This window comes from Galeopterus variegatus, unplaced genomic scaffold (assembly GCF_000696425.1).
Source record: "Galeopterus variegatus unplaced genomic scaffold, G_variegatus-3.0.2 Scaffold542, whole genome shotgun sequence".
NCBI lineage: Eukaryota > Metazoa > Chordata > Mammalia > Dermoptera > Cynocephalidae > Galeopterus > Galeopterus variegatus.
Window position 1 is genome coordinate 115936 of NW_007726653.1, and position 24331 is coordinate 140266.

General features: G+C 44.8%; 1 protein-coding gene across 1 annotated transcript in view; it reads right to left on the reverse strand.

The window, feature by feature from the left end:
* Positions 1–24331, reverse strand: part of LOC103588259 (kalirin) — a gene marked incomplete at its 3' end in the record, with an annotated part of 440967 nt that overhangs the window by 114590 nt on the left and 302046 nt on the right. Inside the window, exons 7-9 of the mRNA XM_008569903.1 lie at positions 15568–15759; positions 11425–11556; positions 7960–8190 (exon numbers count right to left, since the gene is read on the reverse strand). Coding sequence (XP_008568125.1) covers positions 7960–8190; positions 11425–11556; positions 15568–15759 — 555 coding nt within the window. The remainder of the gene's footprint in view (positions 1–7959; positions 8191–11424; positions 11557–15567; positions 15760–24331) is intronic.

A 24331-nucleotide genomic window follows, 5' to 3' on the forward strand; every position in this document is an offset into this window, starting at 1 on the left:
TGGCGGTATGCCTGGTTGTGGGATGTGTTTGGTCCCCTTCTCCATGCCTCTGGTTGCTGGGCAGGCCCCAAGGTGCTGGCACCATGTACCTGATTGTGGGAGAGGGGTCCGGTCCCCTTCTCCATGTCCCGGGTCCCTGGACGGGCCCCAAGGTACTGGCGCAGTGTGCTTGGTTGCGTGAGGAGGGTCTGGTCCCCTTCTCCATGCCCTGGGTCCCTGGGCAGGGCCCAAGGTGCTGGCGTGGTGTGCCTGGTTGTGGGAGGGGGGGTCCAGTCCCCTTCTCCAAGCCTTGGGTCCCTGGGCAGGCCCTGAAGCTCTGGCGTGGTGTGCCTGGTTGCAGGAGAGAGGACCATTCCCCTTCTCCTTGCCCCAGGTCCCTGGGTGGGCTCCGAGGTGCTAGCATGTTGTGCCTGGTTGTGGGAGAGAGGTCCAGTCCCCTTCTCCTTGCCTCGGGTCCCGGGGCAGGCCCCAAGTTGCTGGCATGGTGAGCCTGGTTGTGGCAGGGGGATCCAGTCCCCTTCTCCATGCTTCAGGTCCCCAGGCTGGCCCCAAGACACTGGTGCAGTTTGCCTGGAGATGGGAGTGGGGTCCGGTCCCCGGATCCAAGCCTCCGGATCCCAGCCTCCGGATCCCAGGCAGGCCCCAAGGTGCTGGTGGTGCGCCTGGGCCAGAACTAATTTTTTGTCCTTTGCTTCTAACACAGGGGAACTTCCTGTGGGAACTCAGCCCACCCACTGGCACCAGATTCCCTCACACCATCCTTCTGGTCCCAAGTCTCCCTTGCTCAGAATCCTTCAATAACTCCCCATTAGTAATAATTTATTTTTACTACTAATGGATAAATAAGCTTGGTATAAAAGGCTCCAGAATTAGCATGATAGTTGAGGAACATGCTAAGCATACGGGTTATCAGAAAGAAGTGACACTGGATGGTGACTGTCTTGTCACTCATTAACATAATAGTAAAGAAAAATTAAGGATATTAAAGATGTTAAAAATTGCTGTGGTTCAAGAAAGCCCTGAGACTCAGTAACTCCTGGGAAGGGACTTTGTCCTCTCACTGCCTCCCCAGGCCCCACCAGCCTCATACCCCTAACAAATGGAGGCACCCAGGTCCTTCTTCAGAAGATGATGACCATGGAAGGACCACTATTCAGTCAGGACAGAGTTTGCATTCAGAGAATCAAAGTTAATACCAAATTAAATACCAAGGAAGGCCGTGTTGGTGAAGGAAAGAGGCAGGTAGAGAACTAAGGCAGAGAACACTAGGGGTGGGGCATAGGGTGGGAAACAGGAACCAGGAAGAAGAGGGAACTAGAAGTTCCTAAGCTCCCAGGAGGATGACTGTGTGTATGCCAGAGGTAAGCCTCTACCTCACTCCTCAACCCTGCAGAGGCCAAGGAATACATGGAGAGAAGTGGAACCCACAGTCTTCAGTACTAGCTTCCTCCTTGGGGGAGAGGGATGGAGTGCTCCCTCTAAGATCAGGGACACCAAAGAGGCAGATGTAAATGTTTCCCTATCTTCATTCCAATCAGAAAGCAACCCTCCCTTTCTCCCCTCCCTAACTCTCCCAGTTCAGCTGAGCCTCAACTCTGCATTCTTTCTGGGCACTCACCCTGCCCAAAGAATCATCTATTATCTACTTGAAAATATTTGAATGATTGGATTATCACCATCAACAAACTTGAGAACTTTAAAACTGCTAATTACTACCATGGGCAAATGGAATTATTCAAAATATATGCCACAAAGAATAGCATCAGCAATGCTGTTAACATAATTGTGACTGAGAAAAATAAAAGAGAATGGGTAGTATCTGTTTTAGGGAAACTTGAGTTGGAGACAAATAGCTGTAGAGAGTAATTTTAAAATAATGGGACGTATGGAAAAGAGTGTTTGGGTATGAGTATGCCTAGGTCTCTGTGGATCTTATGGTAGTTTGAACATCACTCTCAGCTGTCAACAGCTATATGATGTTGGGCAAGTCTCATCCTTTGGGACCAAGTAATTTATCACGGTCTTTTGATCAGTAACATTCCAGCACAAAATTATAAACCCCTCAAAGGCAAGGGCTGTGTTTGTCTTATTTCCATCACCCAGTATAGTGTCTATGGCATAGCAGAGAGGCTAAGAACATGGAGTTTGATTTTAGGTGAACTTGGGTTTGAATCCCTGATCTGCCACTAGCTGTGTAACCTCGGGTAAGTTTACCTAACCTTTCTAGGCCTCAATTTCCTCACCAGAAAGATGGGGACCGCACACGATCATCTGCCTGATAGTGTGGGAAGATTAAATAAGACAAGGCAGGAAGGGATTAGATGCTCAATCACATTTATTCACAAAGATGATGAATCCTAAGCTTTGAACAATCTTTTAAACACATTTAATCTCAGTAACATCTCAGAATTGAAATCCAACCATCCCTCTAATGTTTGAATCCCCTTCCTACCAAGTAACCAGTCTGTTTCAAATTTTGAAGAAGGTTCTCCCAGGAGTGTGTTCCCTGATCTAGCTGGGTACAGAATATGCCCCAAGTCTTTCTTTCTTACAGGAAGAGTTAGTTTCGAGACACATTGCCATTCTGCTCTCTGTTTTTTTTTTTCCTTTTTGTCTTTTTTCGTGACCGGTAACGGGATCGCAACCCTCGGTGTTGCACCCATACAGCGACCAGCAACGGGATCGCAACCCTCAGTTTCACACCCGTACCGCAACCAGCAATGGGATCGCAACCCTCGGTGTCGCGCCCGCACCGCGCTCAACCAGTGAGCGGACCGGTCTCTATATGGGATCCGAACCCTCGGTGGGAGCGCTGCCGTGCTCCCAAGCGCCGCACTCTATGGAGAGTGCGCCACCGGGCCAGCCCGCTGCTCTCTGTTTTAACTAATCATTCTGAGAACAAGGTGAAGTGCTCATCTTTTATTATGCAAAGCTGTCAGTTGGATTCTACAATGACCAAACTGGTTTAGTATGGTAAAAGGGGCTATAGTCACTATAGCTAGTAAAAGATTGACTATCTGGAGTTTTTAAAAATTTACTCTCAAATTCCTTTCAGACATTCTTTAGCAAAAAAGAACTGACATAGTAGAAGCTATAATTTTCCACATGATGCTCGAGAAAGACTTATAAAAGCAGGTGAAATTCATTTGCAGTACAGGGGAATTATGGATTTTAAATTAATATTAATTTTTATTAATTCAGAATGCAAAGTCACTAAGCCAGATAAATTCTCCCATCACTGTCCTTCACTAGCTTAGACTGCTTGAAAACAAAAACCATCATTTTTAAGAGAAGACATAGGAGCCTCAAATGTGTCACTGCCACAGTCATACAACCAAGACCACTCGTAACCCTTTCCAACCTCATCTCCCACTATCACCGCCAGGAGTGGACGTCCAGTTAGACTTCCTCATCCTTGACCCTTGCCTATAATTCTGCTTTCTGGCCTTCCCAAGAACACCATCCTCATGTCTTCTTCCTGTGCTCCAAGGACCAGCACAAATCTCACACAACCCAAGGGAACTCTCTCTGACCTGACTCTAACCAGCTCTTTGTTGCTTTGCTTCTTTGGCCCTGGACCCAGACAGCTAGCTACTATTAATATACCCACAGGTGTATGTGTCTACTCTTGAGGACAGAGACCTCAAACTTCTAGCACAGGGCCTTTTGTAGAGTAGGCCCTGGACCCAGACAGCTAGCTACTATTAATATACCCACAGGTGTTATGTGTCTACTCTTGAGGACAGAGACCTCAAACTTCTAGCACAGGGCCTTTTGTAGAGTAGGTCTTCCAAAACATTTTAAAGATTTATTCTTGCAAAAAACAGAGGACAAGCAAGAAGTGGAGGTAGAACAAGACGGACTCAGGGGGTGCTCTGAAAACAACTGCTCTGGCTAGAAAAAACAGAACTGAATTTGCATCTCTCAGAAAGAACAAGAATCTATCTACTCCTTGTTCTTCCCACCACAAGTCAGGTCTATCTGGGCTTGGAATTAGCCCTTATATACACATGGGAAGCCAGAGGGGTTCGGAGAAATTAAAAGACAGAAGGGAGATGATGCTGTTATGGAGTGCTTTCTTTGGCTGATACCGTCCTACGCTAAGCTAAAAAAATAATAGTGCTGAAAATTATTCCACTAGCAATAGTACAGCAGACCGGCCCTATCCATGCCTTTCTTCACCTTAATGAATCCAAATTCCATTTTTACCCATAAGACTTATTTCCATCATCCCCCAACTCAGCAGGGAAGAGAAAGCTAAGAATTCACCTGTTGGAACCAATGGGAAAGGTACCATGGAGGTGATGTGTCAGGCCATCTCTGACTGCAGATGTATGAATGGAATCTCTTTTTCACTGGTGTCTATCTTTGGTTGACATCTCTGCTTTACTCTGATTTGGGCCCTTAAAGGGCAAAGTATGCCTACTTGGGCAAAGCCTGCCTCCAGAAATGGCAATGGGGCAAGAAGGCAGGCAGGCAGAGGCTGGCCCATTCTCCCTCCCCTAACCGGAGTCCCTGTCTCTTTCTCTTTTGTCTCCCCGCACCACTTCCTCCTTCTCTTTCTCTTCTCATCCCAGCTATGTCTGTTTCTCTGCCCTTTGTCTTTAAATCTCTCTCGCTCCCATTCCTTCTCTTCACCCTTTGTCTGTCTCTGTCTCTCCCCCTCCTCCCTGTGTGGGAAAAGGGGGTGGTGTGTCTGTCTTTCCCCCTCCGTGTAAGTTTGCATGTGTGCCTCCTCTCTCTCTTCCCATTCTCGTTCTCTGTCTCTCTGGCTCCTCTCTTGTGAGACTTTTCTGCAGGACACCTAGACTGAGACTACGTGGTTATGTGGCTATGTGGTTATGGCCAAGTTACTTTACATCTCTGAGCTTCAATTTCATCAATCGCATAGTAAGTTAGACTGAATGCTCTTTCAGGTCCTTGACAGCTCTGAGATTTTATCACTGAATGAAATGGAACCTCAGTCAACACATGAAGCAGTGGCTGTTGTAGAATCAGGAAAATCAGGCTGGGAGTCCCCAACAGCACAAGCACCAGGGGGCGCCCGAGTACCACTCAAAGAGGATGTGATTAACAACCCAGCTACCACTGATTGAAGATTTAGTATGTGCTAGGCAGGCACTGTGCTAAGCACCATACTCTACGCGTGTCTCACTCAGTCTGGTGAAATAGGTACTGTTGTTTTTGTTCCTACTTTAGAGGTGAGGAAACTGAAGCATGAGATGAAGCAACTTGCCTAAGGTCACACAGACAAGACATGTCTGCACAGGATTTACACTCAGGCTGTCTGACTCCAGAGCCCACACTCTTATCCACCACTTTGTATTGCCCTAGCCACTGATGCTTGCTCACACGTTTCCCATGTAGGCCACTGAGCAAACATCTCTGGATCCCAAATGCACTCAGGAGTCTTGGATCCAGACTATATGGTTCCATCAGTTCTCTCCTCCTTCAAGCCACTAACTCACACTTCTGCCTACACCTGTTCCATCAATGCTCTTTGCCCTGCTCACTAACTGGCATGCTCTGGCAGACTTGTTCTTTATATGTTCAGATGCATGTGTATGTGCCATTCTAACTCACCAGGCATCTTGCCAGTCCCTAGTGAAGCACTGGGCCCGCAGTAAGGCCCAAGCTTGCTGAATAACTGATGAGCACCACGATATTTCATAGGCACTGAGGTTTTGTCCCTGAATCTTCTGCCTGGGCTGTAAATACTTGGAACAGCACACCAGACACCTGACAGGCACTAATGTTTGTTTGGGTGTCAGGTAAGCAATTGAGACCCATAGGCAGGTTTGGTAGGCCTCATTTTTCCTCAGTTTTCCTTGCATCTGTCTCAGTGTCAGATAAATAGTGAGTGAGAGAATGGGTGAATGAAATCGTGCTCCTGGAAGTCATATTTACATATCCGAAAAAAAAAACAATGGAATTAATCATCCTGGAAAATTCAGTTCTCACGGAACATCCACGCCCCCATCACACCCACCTCACAATCTTCTGCTTGCTTTTGCACAGTGCCAACAACCTGATGAATTGATAGGGTCTTAATTCCAGAAAGGCTCTCATTTTTAAGAGCATGATGTAGAACAGCCACAGGTGTAGTTTTATTATACTTTTTCTCAGTTTTAGTTTTAGGTATCATGGTGGCCAGAGAAAAGCCAGGTAACAGCAGTTCCCCATAGACCAAGTCTGGAATGTCACCCTCGTCTTGGGGAGGAGGCCATTCACCAGCCTGCCTCGCAGCCCTTCTGTAGCAATGCAGAGCCCAGCCTAGTACAAAAGCCGTAAAAACAACAGGAGGGAGAAGAGGACACCAGGGAATTTTCACAAGGAGGCTGCCCAGATGATCTCTGTGAGTCACGGAGAGTTCACTGAAACACTAACGCCCCCTCCTTTGTGCCTTCAGAGGCTGGCACTTCACTGTCTCAATCAAGGACTAGCTGCCATGCTCTCCTGTGCTCAGGGATGATATATTTATCTGGACAGCTCCAGACGGCAAGAGAAGGCAGCCAGTTCTTTTGCTTCTCCATTCCTGGCAGGCCCCACAAGGGTGTCAGAGCTGGGGCCAGCATGTCAGCAGTGTCTATCTTGCCTGGGGCTAAGTTGTCACCTCTGATGACTCAGCCAATGCCCCAGTCAGGAGGGGTGCTGCGAGGGAGTCAAGGCAGACCAAGAAAGGGGATGAGCCTGAAGACCTCTCCACTCCTGGGATTGATGCGTGGCATCCCCCCCACCAACAAAGGTGTCACAGTCAATGATAAGGATGCCCTAGTCTTCCTCCATCCTGCCTGTCTCCCTCAGGTACCCAGCACCACAGGCCCTCCCAATAACAGCTGTGAAGGGAACAAACACTCCAGAGACATGAACAGTTGGCTGTCAATTTTCCATGTATATTCACTTCACTTTGAGGTTATACCTGGTTAATACTACAGAAGAATGGAAGGAGAGGGAATTGTTATTTTATATGTATAATCCTGAAATTCCATGGGGGCCACAGAAAAGTCTGATAACAGGTGTTTGAGCTCAAGTGCCCCTCCCTTGCCTCCCCCAGTGAACTAAGAGACAGATGACACCAAGCCTTGATCTCAGTCCCCAGCTCCCAACAAGCCCATAGTATATCAGACCTCCAAGCAAAGCTGCCAGGGGTCCCCAAGGAGACAGAAACAGAGAAAGTGCAAGGGAAAAAGAATGGGTTATTTCATCTGAAAGGGGATTTGTGACAAGGCTGTCCTTTTATGGTCAGAAACATAACCATATTTTTACTATTTGTGGTCAAGGCAAAAGCCATGACTGGTATAATAATGCAAAAAGACAGGTAGAGCCAGAAACCACCTCTAATCACAGAACATAGAGTGAACAATAACCCATGTTTTAAATCTGGTTTCCCAGGTATAACCTTGTCAAGGAATCTTCTAAAAGGCTCTGTACCCCCACTAAACCCCCATTCTGGCAAGCCACCTGCATCCCTAATCGAGTCAACAGCTCATTTTATGTGGAGTCCAAACCTGTCAGTGCTCAGCTAAACCTCCATAACCCTGAGCTGTCTAGCAATCTCGCTGCCTGAGTGAGGGTCAAGCTCATCAAAAGAAAAATGTGTCATATGACTGTAAGCAATTGCTATTCCTGAGACTGAGTCTCCCTTTCCAACACCACATGGTGAGAAGGCCTACATGGTGAGAAGGCCTAAGCTGCTTTGGCAAGAACATGTAATTAACAAGGCCAGTGTGTTCTGTTTTGTTTTGTTTGTCTCTAAGCTGCTTTGGCAAGAACATGTAATTAACAAGGCCAGTGTGTTCTGTTTTGTTTTGTTTTGTGGGGTTTCAGGGTACAGGTGGGGGCTGAATTGCCATGTTACCTATATAAATCTGGGCTTTTCCAGGCCTGATCACCTAGGTCAGGGACTGGAGCTCAATCTGCCTCCTGGGAAAGCCAATATGTGGGAACTGAGCCCATTACCTGCTGCACGTCCTGCTGGAAGACACAGAGCTGCAGCCGCTGGTGGAGCCGCACCTTGCGGTGCTGCCAGATGCTCTCAAGCCGCCGCTGGTGGTGCAGCACCTCATGCACCACGTCCAGCACCTGGTGCACTGCCTTGGAGTAGTTGGCTGTGGCTGTGAGGGACTCAGAGTTCCCAGGACTCAGGGGACGCTGCAGCACGTCCAGCAGTGCTTTGCCATCCTGGCTGACCTGCGGGAAGGATAGAAATTCCAGTCAAGGGAGGGGAGTGGCAGGCAAGGCACAGAGAGAGTCAGAGGGAGTCTGCCCGGGTTTCCTGATTAGGCCTGAGCATGTCAGTCCTCCTCAGACCCTTCACAACTAAGGAATGCACCCAGCCACAGCCAGAGGAGGGTGGCATATCCTAGAATCCTGGGAGAGAGGAGTTGCTGGAGCCCTGGCCAGTTGTCTGTGTGACTCTCTCTCTCCACTCTTGAATTTTAGCTCCATGAGGGCAGTCTCTGCCTTGCTCACTGCTCTCTCCCCAAAGCCTAAAACAGGGCCTAGCACATAGTAGACACTGGATAAATATTTTGAATGACTCACGGACTAGGTCAGGCAGCAAAACTTCATTTCAAAAACAAAGTCAAATATGCATCACCACCATAAACCTCTCCTGCGCTTTCTTCCCCAACTTCCTCTATCTGGCTCCAAACTTCTAGATGTGTGACCAGAGGCAAGTTACTTAACCTCCTCCGGCCTCAGTTTCCTTGTCTGTAAAAGAAGGATAATTATGGCACATAGCTCACAAAGCTGTGGTGAGGATTAAATGAGTTAGCACAGGTGATGTGCTTATAATAGGGCCTGGCATGTAGTATTGGCCACCAATTTTATCTTCATCTTCATCCTCCTCCACCTCCTCCTCCTCATTTCTCCCTACCATCTTATTTCCTTGTCATTTTCTTTCTTCTATCTTTATCCATTTTTATATTTGGCACTTTCTATATAACCCCCTTCTTTCTCCTGAAAAGCAGTAATATCCTATATTTCCAGAACATGCAGAGTAAGGCAGGGACCCTTATAGACTGTGGTCACACCATCCATGCCTCTGGGTTCCCCAGCACTTACCCTCAGTGCTGAGAGTAGTGGAGGTGACATTCCCTGTCATTCCTCTCATTGAATCCTAGCACGATCATGGGCACTAATAATTCTGGAGAGTGGTATCAGATGGTTGACACCTGTGGCTCTCCAGTGCTTGGCAGAGTACCCAGTAGAGTATGTGTCTTTCCAGTTTAAAACACACTTAAAACAGTGGTGACTGCAGAATTGATAGGAATTTTAAGACCCCAAATTAATTTGGTTAAAATTAAATCACAGTTGGTTTGGAGTTGAAATGGTCTTTTCCCACCAGCAAGGTAGGGAAGGAGGTATGCTTCTATCCCACTCCTATGAATATGAATGGGGAGCTGTTTGCTGGGCTTGCATCATCCCAACCCCACTTCAGGCCCTGATAATAGCTTGGTTGGCAGTCCGGGAATACAGAAGCAGGGGGTACTCCTGCTTGTGGGGCCACAGAAATGCTCTCAGGGCTGGCGGGTGACTAAGAGGAGTATTGGGGCAGTGTGTGGGCTGTGGCAGGAGAGGAAACACCACCATCCATCCAATCTCACCATCCCTGTCTCCCATAATTTATTGCCAAGGGAGGGGGTAGGAAGGGGGCTTATAAATAATGCAGAGGTAATGCCCTCCAGAGATGTGAATAAGACAAATATCCCATGGCCAATCCAGGGGAGCTCTCTTTGGGGAATTCTGAGAAAATGCTGGCTTTGGCAGGATGCTATGTGCAGGGCAGGGTGGTTAGAAATGGAAGGCCAAGTCCTAGAAATCCAAGCCAGCATGAGTTCCTGTCCTCTGCCTCAGTCTCCACATCTGTAAGAGACAGCGACAGCCCCTGACCTCTGAAGTGAGCTTGTAGAGAATGTCTAAGTCTTACCATGCTTGGGTCTTAGAATAACTTGGGAGAAATACTGTGTTTATAATTACACCCACACCTCACAAGTATGAAACATGTAAGTATCCACTATTTTTGTATTTTACAAGGAGTCAATTTAGAGATTCTTGACCCATGGGTAGAGAGGCACAGTTCTAAGAGACAAAGCCTTGGGCCACTTGGATCAGAGTTGATGAGATCAGATTTGGCTCACGAGTCTTCCTCTGTGCCTCCAACAATGACAAAGTCTGTTACCATTTTTTAGTACTTATTACTGTCAGACACTGGGCCAAGTGCACTATAGACATTATCTTTATAACCCTAACACCACCCTATGAGGCAGGCGTGACCACCTTCATTTTGCTTAGAAACTGAGACTTAGAGTGGTTGAGTAGCTTGCCTGAGGTGACACAGCTAGCAAGTAGGGGAGCCAGGATTCAAACTCAGTTGTGACTGTGGCAAAGCCCCTTACACTTTACCCAGAAGCCATTGGTTCTCAGACCAGTATGCATCAAGCTCATCTGGGGTAATAATTATTTAAATGTAGGCTCCAGACCCTATTTTTTGACATTCTGAATCAGGATGGGTTGGAACCCAGGAATCTGCATCTTTTACCAGCACTTCAGCTGAGACTGATGCAGGTGGTCTGGGAATGCACTTTGACAAACAATCTTCTAACTAGCCTTGCCTCAGAGGAAACACACGGGCCGGGTGTGAATTCACTTTGCCCTCTTCCTCCAGCTTCCTTGATTGGCCCATCTCTTTCCACTCCTCGGCTGCCTCCCTCAGAATTCAAGCCGCTTAGTGAACCCGCTTACTTGTGAATGCCCACACAGATGAGCCTATATGGTTCTTTTCTATTTTGAAAGGAATGTCAGGAGGTTTTGTTCCCTTCTTAATTCTGCAGTACTCCCCCTCCCCCCTTTGGTTTTTCAGTGGAAGAGACCTTTAGTTTGTCTTTCATATCCATGGCAGCTTCTTGCTCCTGCAAACACTCATCTCCACTCCCTGTGTTTTCCTCTGGGTCTTCTACTGAGAAAATTAGCATTTTTGGTGAGATGCTTCATAAAGGGGTGGCAGGGCTAGTCTGTACATGCCCATTCACCAACCAGAAAGCAAATTCCAGAGGAATATGGCCCTGTTTCCTTATATTCTTAGCCCCAGAAGAGAAAGTCCAATCTTCACACATAAAGTGAGGCAGGTATGTAGGTGAGAGAGAGAGAGAGAGAGAGAGAGAGAGAGAGAGAGAGAGAGAGAGAGAGAGAGAGTGTGTGTGGGTACCAAGGCAGTGCCTGCTAATATAGTCCCAATTTTTTCTGCTTCCTGGCTAGAGACACAATAGTTCAAGGTTCCTAAAGATGTCACCAAAGAGAGAAAATCAGCCTCTCCTCTTCTTAGTCCAACCCAGGCTGTTTCACAGTGCAGAGGCCTGTGCTCTTGGTGCCCACTCACATGCAGACATGTGCAAGACCCCTGCTTGCCCTACTCCTTCTCACCTCCGTGTAGGCCTGTGTCACCTGCTCGTACAAGGATTGATGGTGGTGAATCGCCAGCTCTAGGTCCTGCATCTCAGATGGCAGGCCACCTTCGCTGCACATCTTGCACCAGGCATCCACTCCCGACAGGAACTGGAAGGAGATGCAGGGTGGGTCAGAGTGGGAGTACTGGGGGTAGAGAATGAATGAGTTATGTAGAGAGGGTCAGTACCTTGGGAAGAAACATCAAGACTTCTGAGACCAGTGAGCCTTCAGAGACCACTGCAGAGGGTAGAGTTTTTTCTTTAATTCTGCAAACACTAACTGCGAGTAATAAGTCAGGCACCTGATTAGTTTCCATAAAGATGACTATTATGAAACTGCAGGGGACAGGGTGAGTTGTCTGGATGTTCAACAGGCTATACCCACACATGACTGTAAAGTACTGGTGTGGAAACAGCTCACTACATTCCATGGCTACATTAGGCCTTTGTGCCCTGTGCATACTCACAGGCATGTGAGAGGGGCTGCATGTAATGTAACAACCTGAGCTTTACAGCGTGCATACTGCATTGTGAACAGGAGCAAAGAACGCCTCATACAGGACCATCAGGAGCCCCAGGGAACTTGCAGACACCATTCCCACAAGGGATGGAGATGACCACTCAACAGGACTGCCACTGTGGGTCAGTTCCCTAAGGAGTAGGAAGGGGAGGGGCAGCATAGAGGATAGACTAGCTGCACCTACATTGGCAGTGGCTCCTGGGATGTGATATATAGATATAGATCTTGACAGACATCAAATTATTTAAAAATTAAAAGTAACAACTATGGAAGACTATGTCTCTATGCACAAAGGGTGAGTTAACTGAAATCACTCAGATTTACTGGGTGGAAAAATACACCTTTAAAATGCAAATAATTCTCACCCAACAGTCTGGAATGGTTCTGTCTGTGATTCCTCTTGCCTGGGTTCACAGCTCCACTTAAATTAATTGCCTAAATACCTTCTTATCCCATTGCCTAGAACAGCCCATATGAGGACAATAAAGAGCTGCTTAAATAAATGCATAGAAAAAAATAGCCTTGAATCATTTTTCCCCCCAGCTAAAAAGAAACATGGTTTATGAGTTTCCCTGAAGGACTGGTAGTACCTGAGGAAATCACATTTAAAAAATAGGTACAAATAAAATTGCTTCTGATCCAAAACAATCCAAGCCAGGAAACATGAAATAAGAGTAAACTCTTCCAGTCACTCTTAATTCTGGCACTGTGTTTTCTTCTGCAACTGTTTGAGTTCTAAGTTGGTGTCACTGTCAACTTTCAGACCCTGGCCTATTGGCTGTTGTGGTTGATTTTTCATTCTGTATTTTTTTTTTAAACACATGAGGCCATTTTTTAGTAATTCTGGAAGAGTGACAAGTATCACCCTGTTTCAGATTGCATGTACTTGCTGATATCTCAGAAGCTTCTTTGTTCCACCAATAACTACTTTACAGAGGAACCTGAAAGCAACCTGACATTCTTGTGTCAGTCATAGGGGGAGCACCTCTTCAAGGTCCTTGGGATTTCTCTGAAATACTCTAACAGGAGTCTTATAGCAGATCCCACAAAATGGTCAGCTCAAGGAGAAAAAGCCAGAGAGACAAAAAGGGAAGCCACTGAATCTTCCTTGCCAATCCAGATAAACCTTGAATAGAGTATGCAAGGGATAGGGTTGAAGAGAGAACAAGAGATTGGATATCAATATTCTCATGGTCCAAGGAGTGAACCAGTCACTATCAGTCACTACCAACATTGTCCTTAAAAAATATATATATGGCTAGATCCCTCTCAAAGTGTAGGGTACTTGACTTATAACACAGTATTTACTTACAGTATTTATTTCTGTCTTTGGGAGGTTGCAGGTGGAAATAGACACATGTGGAGGAAATGAAAAGATACCAGGATAGCATGCTAAGCAAACACCACAGCAGTAATGTCTACCATTTAGTAAGTCCACTAGGCACATTACATATTCCATCTCTAATGTTACAGCCTGACAATAGCCCTATGAGATTTAGGATTAGCCCCACATTAGAGATGAGGAACCAGGGTCAGAATGGTGAGGTGACTTGCCTAAGAGTTAATGAAAGGTGGGGCTGGGATTAGAACCCACGTTGCTGCCCTCAAAGTCTACACTGTTTCGATGATCCCATGTAGCCTTCCATGTTAGAGTGGGTTGCAGAGGGAGAGGTTTAAGGTATTACCATGTGTCTCACTCTCCTTTACCTGTTAGTTACCCAAATGTGATACAAAGAAAGAAATCTAGAGGTTAAGACTGCAGGCTTTAATGTTGGACTCACCTAGGCTGAAACCCCTGCTGCTCAGAGATTGCATGATTTTAGCAGTGGTGCATCAGCAAATATTTAACAACCAGCATATATATGGATGTGTGTATATGAATATATATGTGTGTGTGTATATGTATATGTATGAATATATTATGTAAGACGGTATTTCAAAAAATTCATGGAGAGATTCATATTATCTTTTAATTCTATTTTTCCACAAACTTTTTTTTTTTGGTCTTTTTTGTGACCGGTAAGGGGAGCGCAACCCTTGGCTTGGTGTCGCCCACACCGCGCTCAGCCAGTGAGCGCACGGGCCATCCGTATATAGGATCCGAACCCGCGACGGGAGCACCACTGCGCTCCCAGCGCTGCACGCTCCCAGCGCCGCACTCTCCCGAGTGCGCCACGGGGCCGGCCCTCCACAAACTTTTTGAAGTACCCTTGTATACACACATAAGTGCCTTACAAATTTCACTGATATAAAGGACTTGCAATGCACAATTTACAAAGAATGACAACATATACAATGCTGTTTATTGAAAAGTCCATATAGCAATTGATTGTCACAGGATGTTGTTGTTGAACTCTTGTATCCACAATCTATGGTTGCAATTGAAAAATTTGTATATTTACAACACAAACTCTGGGTTGATATTTTCACTTAAGTAAGGGAGTAAGACAAAACTGAGAAACACCTACAGACTTAGGCCAGAACATCACTTATTTATCAATGATGTAAATGACTTTGTTAAATCGAATAATAGTTTTTGAATATCAGAGGAGTATTTCCTGGATTTTGTGTGCTGTTCACAATGTAATAGCTACAGAAGGAAACATTTTTTAGTCTGCATTTTTTAACATTTTCTCCCTCATTTTCTCAAGATTCTAAATGATCAATAAAACAATAAATCAAGTCCTGGTTGTAGCATTTGATGATTTCCATGAGGTAAAACTCCTACCATGATATATTTTAGCTACTTATATGACATTACTAAATGTGGAGTTGGGAAGAGATGATCAGTAGTACACAATTGTATAGTATTTCTCCCATAGAAAAAAAATAGATAAAAATAACCTCAAGAACATAGATAATAAAATTTAGTAAAATGATCAGACAGTGATGAGTTTTGAGCATTTACTACCTTTGCTTTTAATTATAAATTTATATAATTTAGTTTTAACTAATGACTATGTTTAATAACCAGCTCACAAAATTCCTGAAAATTTAACAACTGGCTCTCCATGAGCTGGTTCAAACTGGGCTTCAACACATCATGGGATCTTAGGCAGGTCACTCACTCTACCTGAGCTTCAGTGCTCCTCTCTGTAAATGGGTTAGTAATGGCACGGGCTAATGCCTGGCCACTAGTAAATGGCAACAAGTAATTATTATTTCTACCCATTATATTATTATTACATTATTATTATCCATAGCAAATGCTTTGTGTAAAATTAGTTTTCCCCTGCTCTCAGCACTCAGTGATCCCTTTACTTTCACACCTTTGATCTGTTCTCAGAGAACGCACACTGAGCAGACATTCAACACACACCCCTAACAGTAAACTGCCAAGCAGAATGTAAACGGGCTCTGAGTCTCCTCTTGTTTAGATGACAAGCAAAGCCACCAAGAGTTACCAATGTTTCTTTGTGTACACAGGGGCCATGAAAGTGGTAGGACATGGGTTTTTGTTGCAACGATTCAGCAGGGTCTATAGTGTTTCACGACGACAGGAGGGGCTCTCTGTAGGGAGTGTGTGTGCTCCCAACCTGTCCTCCCCTTCCTCTCCATCGTGCCCACCAACAGCAGCCGCAGCAGATCCACGGGCCTCACCTGCTCAGCCTTCTGATGGAACACAGCAGACATGGCGAGGATGGTGCTGCGTTCATCCAGGGCAGCAGCAAAGCTCTTCCACTCCTGGTCTAGTTGCGTGGAGATCTGCTTGATTTGCTGTGAGGCATAATGGCCGGCCTCGGAGAGGCGGGAAGCCACCGACATGATGCGGTTGATGTTGACATAGGCATTCTGGGAAGCAAAAACAAGTGAGTGCTTAGTGAGGTGGATGTATATTTGAGGAAGGGAGCTACCCAAAACAAAAAGTGTGAGAAAGGCTGGTACAGGCAATCCTAGTGCATCTGTTCTTGGCACAAGGGGAGTCTTTTTCTGTGACATAAAATCCTGGCAGGCAGCATGGACAGTAGCTAAGACCTTTCATTCTGGGGAACTAGCATAGATCTGTGCCAACTATGAATGCACATCAAGGCAGTCGTTTTACATGAACGATCTTCTGCAATCCTCACAACCACATTAGGAGGTCATTCCAGGGGAACGGCATGATACTTGCAAGAGCGCTCTTTGGAAGCAGTGGCTCAGCTAGGGCACATGCTAAAGGAGGCAAAGACATCTCTGTTGCTCAAGAGAGAGCTGCACCAAGGGCAATATTGCCACCTACAATGGGGCAGTGGTACTCACCAGAGAGGGCAAAGGAGACATGGTCAATCCACATCTTCCTGTCACTGAGCAAAAACTCCCTCACTTTCTACCACTTTCCTCCCCCCTGCCAAAAGAGCTGAGGCACTGGTCATCACTCAGTCTTTAAATAAAGAGAGCATTTGAAGCCACATTTGTCCATGCTAAAAATAAGACCTATGGAAACCTTTCTTTTTCCTGCTTAACTTAGGAACATTTCCCCACCTGGCCCCAAAAGGGAGCTCTCCTGGCCCCGCTGCCTCCTTTCATTTTCTGTTTTGTTTACATTCATTCCCATCTTTGCTTGCCAATTAAAAATTCATGAACATGTGTGTTGTTTCCTACAAGACCAGCAAAAAGCCCTCCAGGAAGGAACAAGACAAAAGAAAAAACCCCACAAACATAAGGCAGTAATGATCATGGTTATTTTAAAATGCTACTTCCTATTAATTGTCTGAGGTGTCAAAACAATCACGTAATATTGAGGCATCCACAGGGAACTTTTCTGAATCATGCAATGTCTGCCTGAAGAAGGACTAGGAGGCAGGTTATTCACACACCTTCATTCTTTGTTAAAAATCTCAAATGATTATACTTTTCAGCAACAGCATTTTCTCCAGGTTCTATTGAGTCAGGTGTGGTTTGTTAATACTGGGTAGGTTTAGTGAAGGTTATTTTCCTCTCCCACTTTCCTCATGGCCCCTATTCATCTTAGCTATCCGCAACCTCTAAGTGCTCCATCCCAAACCTGGACCAGGTTGATAAGGTGTCCCTTAATTTAAAAGGTCTCTGTGGAAGTTTAAAAGGTTAAGTGAAGTACTTGAACACAAATCCAGTCTGACGTTTAATGACCCCCCTTGTGTCATCTCTTTTTTTAGCCTGGCCTGAGACCTTCCTGACATACTGCATTTCCTTAACAGAGCTAGAACATTACTGACTCTTGTTGTGTGCAGTAACTATCCTTCAAAGATTTGGGAGCCATTATCAGCCCTGTTTGATGAGTCAAGACACAAATTCTACTTAAAATTAAACTCTATTTATAGAACTGACAGAAAAACCAACTACTTAGAAACAGAGGGAAAGAAGAGAGAAAGAGAAACAAATGTACTGATTTTAGCAGTTTTGGCTTCTAAGGGAATAACATTGAGAATCTCCCCAATTTTCTGCTTGTATCATTATCTTAGTTTGGGTTCTCTCCAAAGCAAACCTGAGACAAGCATTTGGGGTAGATAGTTTACTTGGGCCTGTTCCTATGAAGCATAGTGAGGGAGAGGGAAAGTCAAAGAGGAAAGGAAGGGAAATGAATAAAGGATGTGTTAATCAGTGGTTTGGTGCTATGAGCAACCGGGGTTCGATCTCTCCTGAGACCTTTCGAGAGACTGTAGAACACACCTCTGAGCTGTCCCACTGATGGGTGAGGAATCTAGGCTATTTAGGCACTAAGACAAATCACTCATTGGTTGAAGGTCCCTCCTGGGGTAAGTCCCTGGAGTTTCCAGCCTAACCTACACATAGGCCAAGCACTCTCTTGAGGTCAGAGAGTGCACACGACAGAGAAACGCAGGAAGCTGTCAGTTTGTTTGGGAATCATCTGCAGAGGAGGGGTGGAGGGCATATGGGAGGGACACTGACAGCATCTGAAAGAGGTGTCATCCCAAACTGTGTTCAAATCCTGGAATTATCCAAATCTCTCTAGAGTGCTGTGTTTTCCTGACCTGGAGAAATGCCTTGCATTCTTTGGCCAGATGGGATGCAAGAAAAGCAATGAGAACAGGGTATTACTCTGTCTCCAGCACTCTGTAATCTTGGCCTATTTACATTTTTCTCCCATCCAGGGAACACAGGGAGGCAAATTTCTGCTTACTTTTAGGAAGAACTTTCTAGCTAATAGAGATGTCCAACTGTGGCTGCCTCTGGAGACTGTTAACACCTCGTCACTCATTCAAATATTTATGGAGAGTGGGCCAGGCTTTGTGTTGGGGACTGTGGGAGATCAAATAGGCATGAAACAGAAATCCTGCCCACCCACCCCACCCCTAGGGACTCACAGCTGAGACTTAAGACAAGCCCTCAAATAACTGTAATTTGAAGCAAAATAAAGTGTTTACACAGAAGTAGAAGCAATGCACTGTGGGGATTCAGAGGAAAGGGATCTGAGCCATTGGCAGGATGTTGGGAAGGGGCTTCCAGGGCAGATACGGGCAGGGAGGCCAGCAGTCCTCCGAGGTCCCCTTCAACCCTTAAGACTGTGATCACAGATGAAAACTAAAAAAAAAAACAGACTATAGCTTATGTCCCACAGTCTAGAGACTAGCACAGTAAATGCTTTTATGTTTCCTTATCAGTGGGCAGAGAAATGTCGTTGTAAAACTAACAAATGATCATGCTTCATGAAAGAAGTAGAGGAAATACCCCTCACAACAGAAGGATCTATGACGATGACTCAGGAATTTGCTCATTGCTCTTCCCCATAGCCTCTTTTCAGAACTTCAAAACACTTCATGCCAGTCACACTGCCCAAGTTCATCCTCTTCATTTCTATTTCCCTTTACCTTAGAACCTGAGAGAAATGAGCAGATAGATTCTCAACTGTAGCTGTTCCTGAGTACAATGATAACCACACGCCAAATGAGAAGGGAGAAAGGGCAGGGAAGGTCTCCAACAACTTAAAAGGAAAGAGCAAGGTTAAAGAGCTGGATTAAGAATATGAATGGATAGGGGTGCTTAGTCGTCAGGCAAAAATGACCTTTCATGGTCTCTGGTCAATCCATGGTGTGGTTCTGTGTGACTGTTTATGCTTCTGTTAAGGAACATTTGGGAATTGTGTTTGTCCTTGGGACATGGCCAGCAGGAATGGATATTTTGGCCTTTCCATTTCCTACCAACTGTCCCCTCTACCCTCTCCCATCTGCCTGGCTCTACCATCTTTCCCTGCCAACATTAAATGTCTTCCCATCTGCAGAGCTATCTGTCAGTCAAGGGCATCAAAGTCACTAGGCTGGGAGTCAAGAGACATGAGTTCTGGTCTTCCTACCTCTGGCACTCACTTAAGATATCACTTGACTCCACTGTGCCTTAGTTTCCTCACCTGTAAAATGAGGGAGTTGAACTAAATGATCTCAGACATCCCCTTTCTGAGTAGTAGTGTCAGTTCTAGGAGACCAGAAGAGTAGTGCTGCATACCCCAGAGGTACACGTAGCCTAGCCTCACTGTCCCCATGCCTCAGCACCTTATCCTGTCTCTGCTCACTGCCCTGTAATGTGAAGGCCAAGCTGGAGCTGGATCCCCTGAGTTCTTCAGCCTCCAGGTGACCAAAAGCCAGTTGCTTTTCTCCCCATCTCCTCTTCAGCCCCTTCCCCTGAGTTGAGCTACCCGGACTAACCAGCTTCCCTGGCTAGAAGGTAATAACTTGACTAACAATTCTAGCTTGATGAATATATTCTTAAATCCTTACCTCAAAACTGCTTTGTTACATTTAGATCCCCCACACATAAAAAGAGCTGTTATCTTTATTATTTTCATTATTCAAACTGTAGCATAGTCCAAGATGTGAAGACAATCTATCCTGAAGCATGCAATGCACCTGCAGCATGGTCTGTACTATCATCCACCCCTCAAAGCCTCTCCTCCCATCACTTAGGTCACAAACAGGAAAAATAACTAAATTCCAGCAAAATCTCACTAACTCAGAAACACCCTACATTCACACCCTGCTCCTACTTTTGTTACCTACAAATTATCCACTTTCTTATTTTATTCCCACATTCATTAACTGGAGATTACAGGATGGAGGGCCCCTTCTCCTGAGGCCATTTCTCCTGCTGTGATTAACTGAAATTGATGGAGTAGAGTCATTCTCCTGAAAGAACTACTTTGCAGAATCTTGATGTAAGTTTTCACCCCTGCCAAAAGGGTTCCCCACTTTGAACCTGGTTTCTGGTTTATCCCCACTGGCTACAAAAACATGCAAAATTGCTTGCAAGATAATGATAACTTTCCATTAAGAAACCCAGCTAGATTTTCTCTTTAAAAGAGGTTTCTTATTGGAGAGACTCAGAAAGACATACCAGTTCTTCTAGAAATAATCATTTGATGCAAGCTATCATTTTAGTAACCTTAAGCTCTGTGCCAGGGGCTAATTATAAGAAAAGATCATTGCCAAGAGTGTGTATTATTTGAATCCCATTCACTTCACTCCTAAAACCAGAAGTGAACATTCCACTCATCTGGTCATAGGTCCCCACTCTGAATCAGAAACTCTCTCTGTGGGTTACACTGATAACATAAAGCATCCAGCCAGTTGCCTGGCATATGACCAATACTGCAATGAATGTCATATCTTTTCCCTCATCCAGTTCCAGCAGACTGGCATTAACTCCCCAAGTTATGTACAAGTAAAAAGTATAAGAAAAAGAAAACTCTTTCAACTATTCCAATAAGAGGCAAAATAAGTAGTCTGAAGTCCCCTTGTATTTCAGAGTACACCACAACACTCCTCCCCCCTCAAACCCTGGGAAGAGTCCCTCTCCATAGGAGCCTGACACATGTCCCAGTCCTACAGCTATCAAAGCCACCTGAGCTGCTTGTCAGGCCACGGCCCTATATACCACACACCCTGTGCTGGCGGACACTCTTCCCCTGGGAGTTAAGGGTCTGGTGCCCTGAATTGTCTACCAGTTTTTCATTGAATCAGAGAGATCAGAAGATTCAGAAGCAGCCAGTGACTCACTTTTCAAGCCATGCTCTTTCAACACAGTATCCTGCCATTTCAGTTGGAAAAATAGGGGTCTTGTCTCTTGGGGCAGCCATCTTGAGGCCTCCACTACCTTGGCATGTATTAGTCACATCCAGAGCACCCAGAAGTGGGAACGTCTTGTCCTCATACAAGTCTTAACACACAGACTACATTGCAAAAGGTGGCAGAAGCCTCCTCACCATGCTGTGTGTAGAGTCCTTCACTCTGTGGTCTAGGAGCAACATGACTTGTCTTCACCTCCAGAGAGGCAGAGGGAAGTCACCAAAGAGCTATTTCATCTCTGAGAGGAATATAAGCACAGGGCTCAATTTCATTCCAGTTAACAGGGCTACAGCTTTTGAATCATTATTATGAAAATGAAAGCTGTGGTCTGCTGTCAGATCATCACAGGGTGTGAGGCATAGCTACCACCTAGGGGTCACTTTCCCTAGAGGGCCTCCCTCAGTACTCTCAACAAGCCCTTGAGCCCTTGACTCTCCAAATCTGGAAGTCAAGGAAGGGAGGCTGGGCAAACAACCAGCCGAGGGCCAAGGTTCTCAGCAAAATCATTCAGGTCAAATGAAAAGTGAATGTTAAATCAAAAAGCTAAATACAAAATATATAAACAGTACTGCCTTGACTGCGAAAAACATTGTGCACACCAGGGAAGCACACACAAATGTCATCAGTTACTGAATGCTTATTTTGTACCAGATATACGTGATGGTAGGAACTTTTCTTTAGGGTCTTTTTCTTATTTTGTAATAGACATTAATTTTAGAGCAATTTTAGGTTTACAGAAAAATAGAGCAGAAAATACAGACTGTTCACATACTCCCTCCCCGCAGTTTCTCCTATTATTAACATCTCACATTAGTGTGGTACATTTGTTACAATTATGAACCAATATTGATACATCATTATTAACTAAATTTTAGATCAGGGTTTCCTTTAAGGTCTTTTTCTTATCTCTATTTTCTCATGTATATAAAACTATTTTCAAAAATAATTTTGGTATATGTATTTTTTAATAATCGGGGGAAAGTGTTCTTAAAACTATACAGAGGAGACTTTCCTCCCCACTGAAGTTAATAATCAAAAACATCAGATTTCTATGAGCAATGAAGCTTAGAGGAATTTACATTCAACCTTCTAATTTTATACAACTCATTCTTGTTATTGAGGCACAAAGGTTGTTTCTAGTTTCTTTATTCCCTGCTATAAATAATGCTAGAGATTGATCTTTTTTTTTTTTTTTTTTTGACCAGTAAGGGGATCGCAACCCTCAGCACGGTGTGGTCTACACCATGCTCAGCCAGTGACCACACCGGCCATCCCTATATAGGATCTGAACCCACAGCCTCGGTGCTACCTGCGCCACACTCTCCCGAGTGAGCCACGGGGCCCAGTATTTTTATTTTTTATTTTATTTTATTTTTTATTTTATTTTATTTTTTGTCTTTTTCGTGACCGGTAAGGGGATCGCAACCCTTGGCTTGGTATCGGCCGCACGGCGCTCAGCCAGCGAGTGCACCGGCCATCCCTATATAGGATCCGAACCTGTGGCGGGAGCGTCGCTGTGCTCCCAGCGCCTGCCCTAGTATTTTTAATTTTAATAGACTTGTTATTTTTTATTTTAATTTTTAAAATTATTTTAATGTATCTTTAATAGATTTGGCCAGGTTACACACCATCAAAGCTATAATTACTCAAATTTCCCCATTTGACTTTGGTAAAGCTTTTTTTTTTTTTTTAAAGTGAAAATCAATTTACATATAGTGAAAGAGGCAGTTTTTAATGAGCAAATACTGCTTTTATAAGGAAAGGAATATAAAACCACTTTATTTAAAGTTTTTTAGAAGCCAAGTTCATGTGACAATCTCATTTTACAGTTTGGAAAAAAAAAGTAAGCCAGACATTTCTTGAGTCCACCGAGTAGACACTTTAAATGTTTGTTAAGTCAATCAAGTGACATGTTTAGGGTCACAAAGAAAGAGGCAGAATGAGCTTCCTGATTCCCACTCTGTACAACCCCTCTGTTCATTGATACTTTTTCCTCATGCCCTGCAGCTTACATAAATTTAAGTTTTTATTTTGTCACACTCAGAGCCATGAGGAGAAGTATTTGGAGATTTTCCCATACAGCTTTCAGAGGCTTTGTGAGTAATGTTCAACATCAGTAAGAAAATAAAGAGACTGTGCCAAAGCAATGGAAAAAGCTCAGGCTCACCTCCTTTCTCAAGCTTAATAATGTATGACTTACATCTTTGCTAGTATCAAACCCATTTGGGGTCCTAAAGCTGTTAAAGCATTAGTGTATGATTAATTACTTTAACATTACCATGTAAACCTGCTGATCTCACCTCAAAACATATGGACATTGGGATAGCAACATCTGGATTAAGAACTGTCCATGCTTGAAACTATGCTACAAAATATGTGCTGTGATGAGCTTTAAAGGATACCATGTAAACCTGCTGATCTCACCTCAAAACATATGGACATTGGGATAGCAACATCTGGAGTAAGAACTGTCCATGCTTGAAACTATGCTACAAAATATGTGCTGTGATGAGCTTTAAAGGAACCTCCAGCTTCTGCCTTCCACAAACCACAGGGTGCTCTCTGGGGGTGCCAAATAGGGCAGCTGATTGATGACTATCTGGTCAAGTCTGGCCAAACAGAAGGTCAAACCATGTGGAAGCCATCTGTCACTGTTGGGCGGAAAGAGGAAAGGAGTAGGAATAGCCCTGGTGCTCAGCAAAGATAACATTGGCTCATGAGTCCTTCTGTCTCTTTGGCCTGGCTTGCTGTAGCAATGTTTCCTCCAGCAATTGCTTTACAAACCATTAAGCAGCCATGAAAACAAGCGCCTGGCCATATGTCCAAAGGCCACAGGAAACCCAGGAACGGGTTTAAAAACAAGAGAAGCCCCTTTCTCTCTCCTTTTTCAGCTCTAAGTGAAACTTCCTTGGAGTGGTGAGTGTCTTTGTATGGGGTATCATTGCAGGATTGAAATGGTAGGGAAGGGTAGAAACAGCTGAAATCAGATTCAGGGACACCAGTGGGGAATATGACTCGGAACATTTTAGGCTGCTTTTAAGGTTGAAATCAGAGGCTATAAGACTTCAGGGGAATATGTTCAGCAGTATTTTATCCCCTAGCCCTTTCTGGTATAGAGCCTGGCTACTCAGAACTTGGTCTGTGGCACCAGCATCACCTGGAAGCTGGTTAGAAATGCAGAATCTCAGGGCCATCCCTATCTTTCTGAATCAGAATCTGCATTTTAACAAGATTGTCCCAGGTGATAGGTATGCACATCAACGTTTGACCAACTCTGTAGTTGGGAACTCTGAGGAGTTGCCCCAAAGAACTATTTCTTCTAGTGCCCT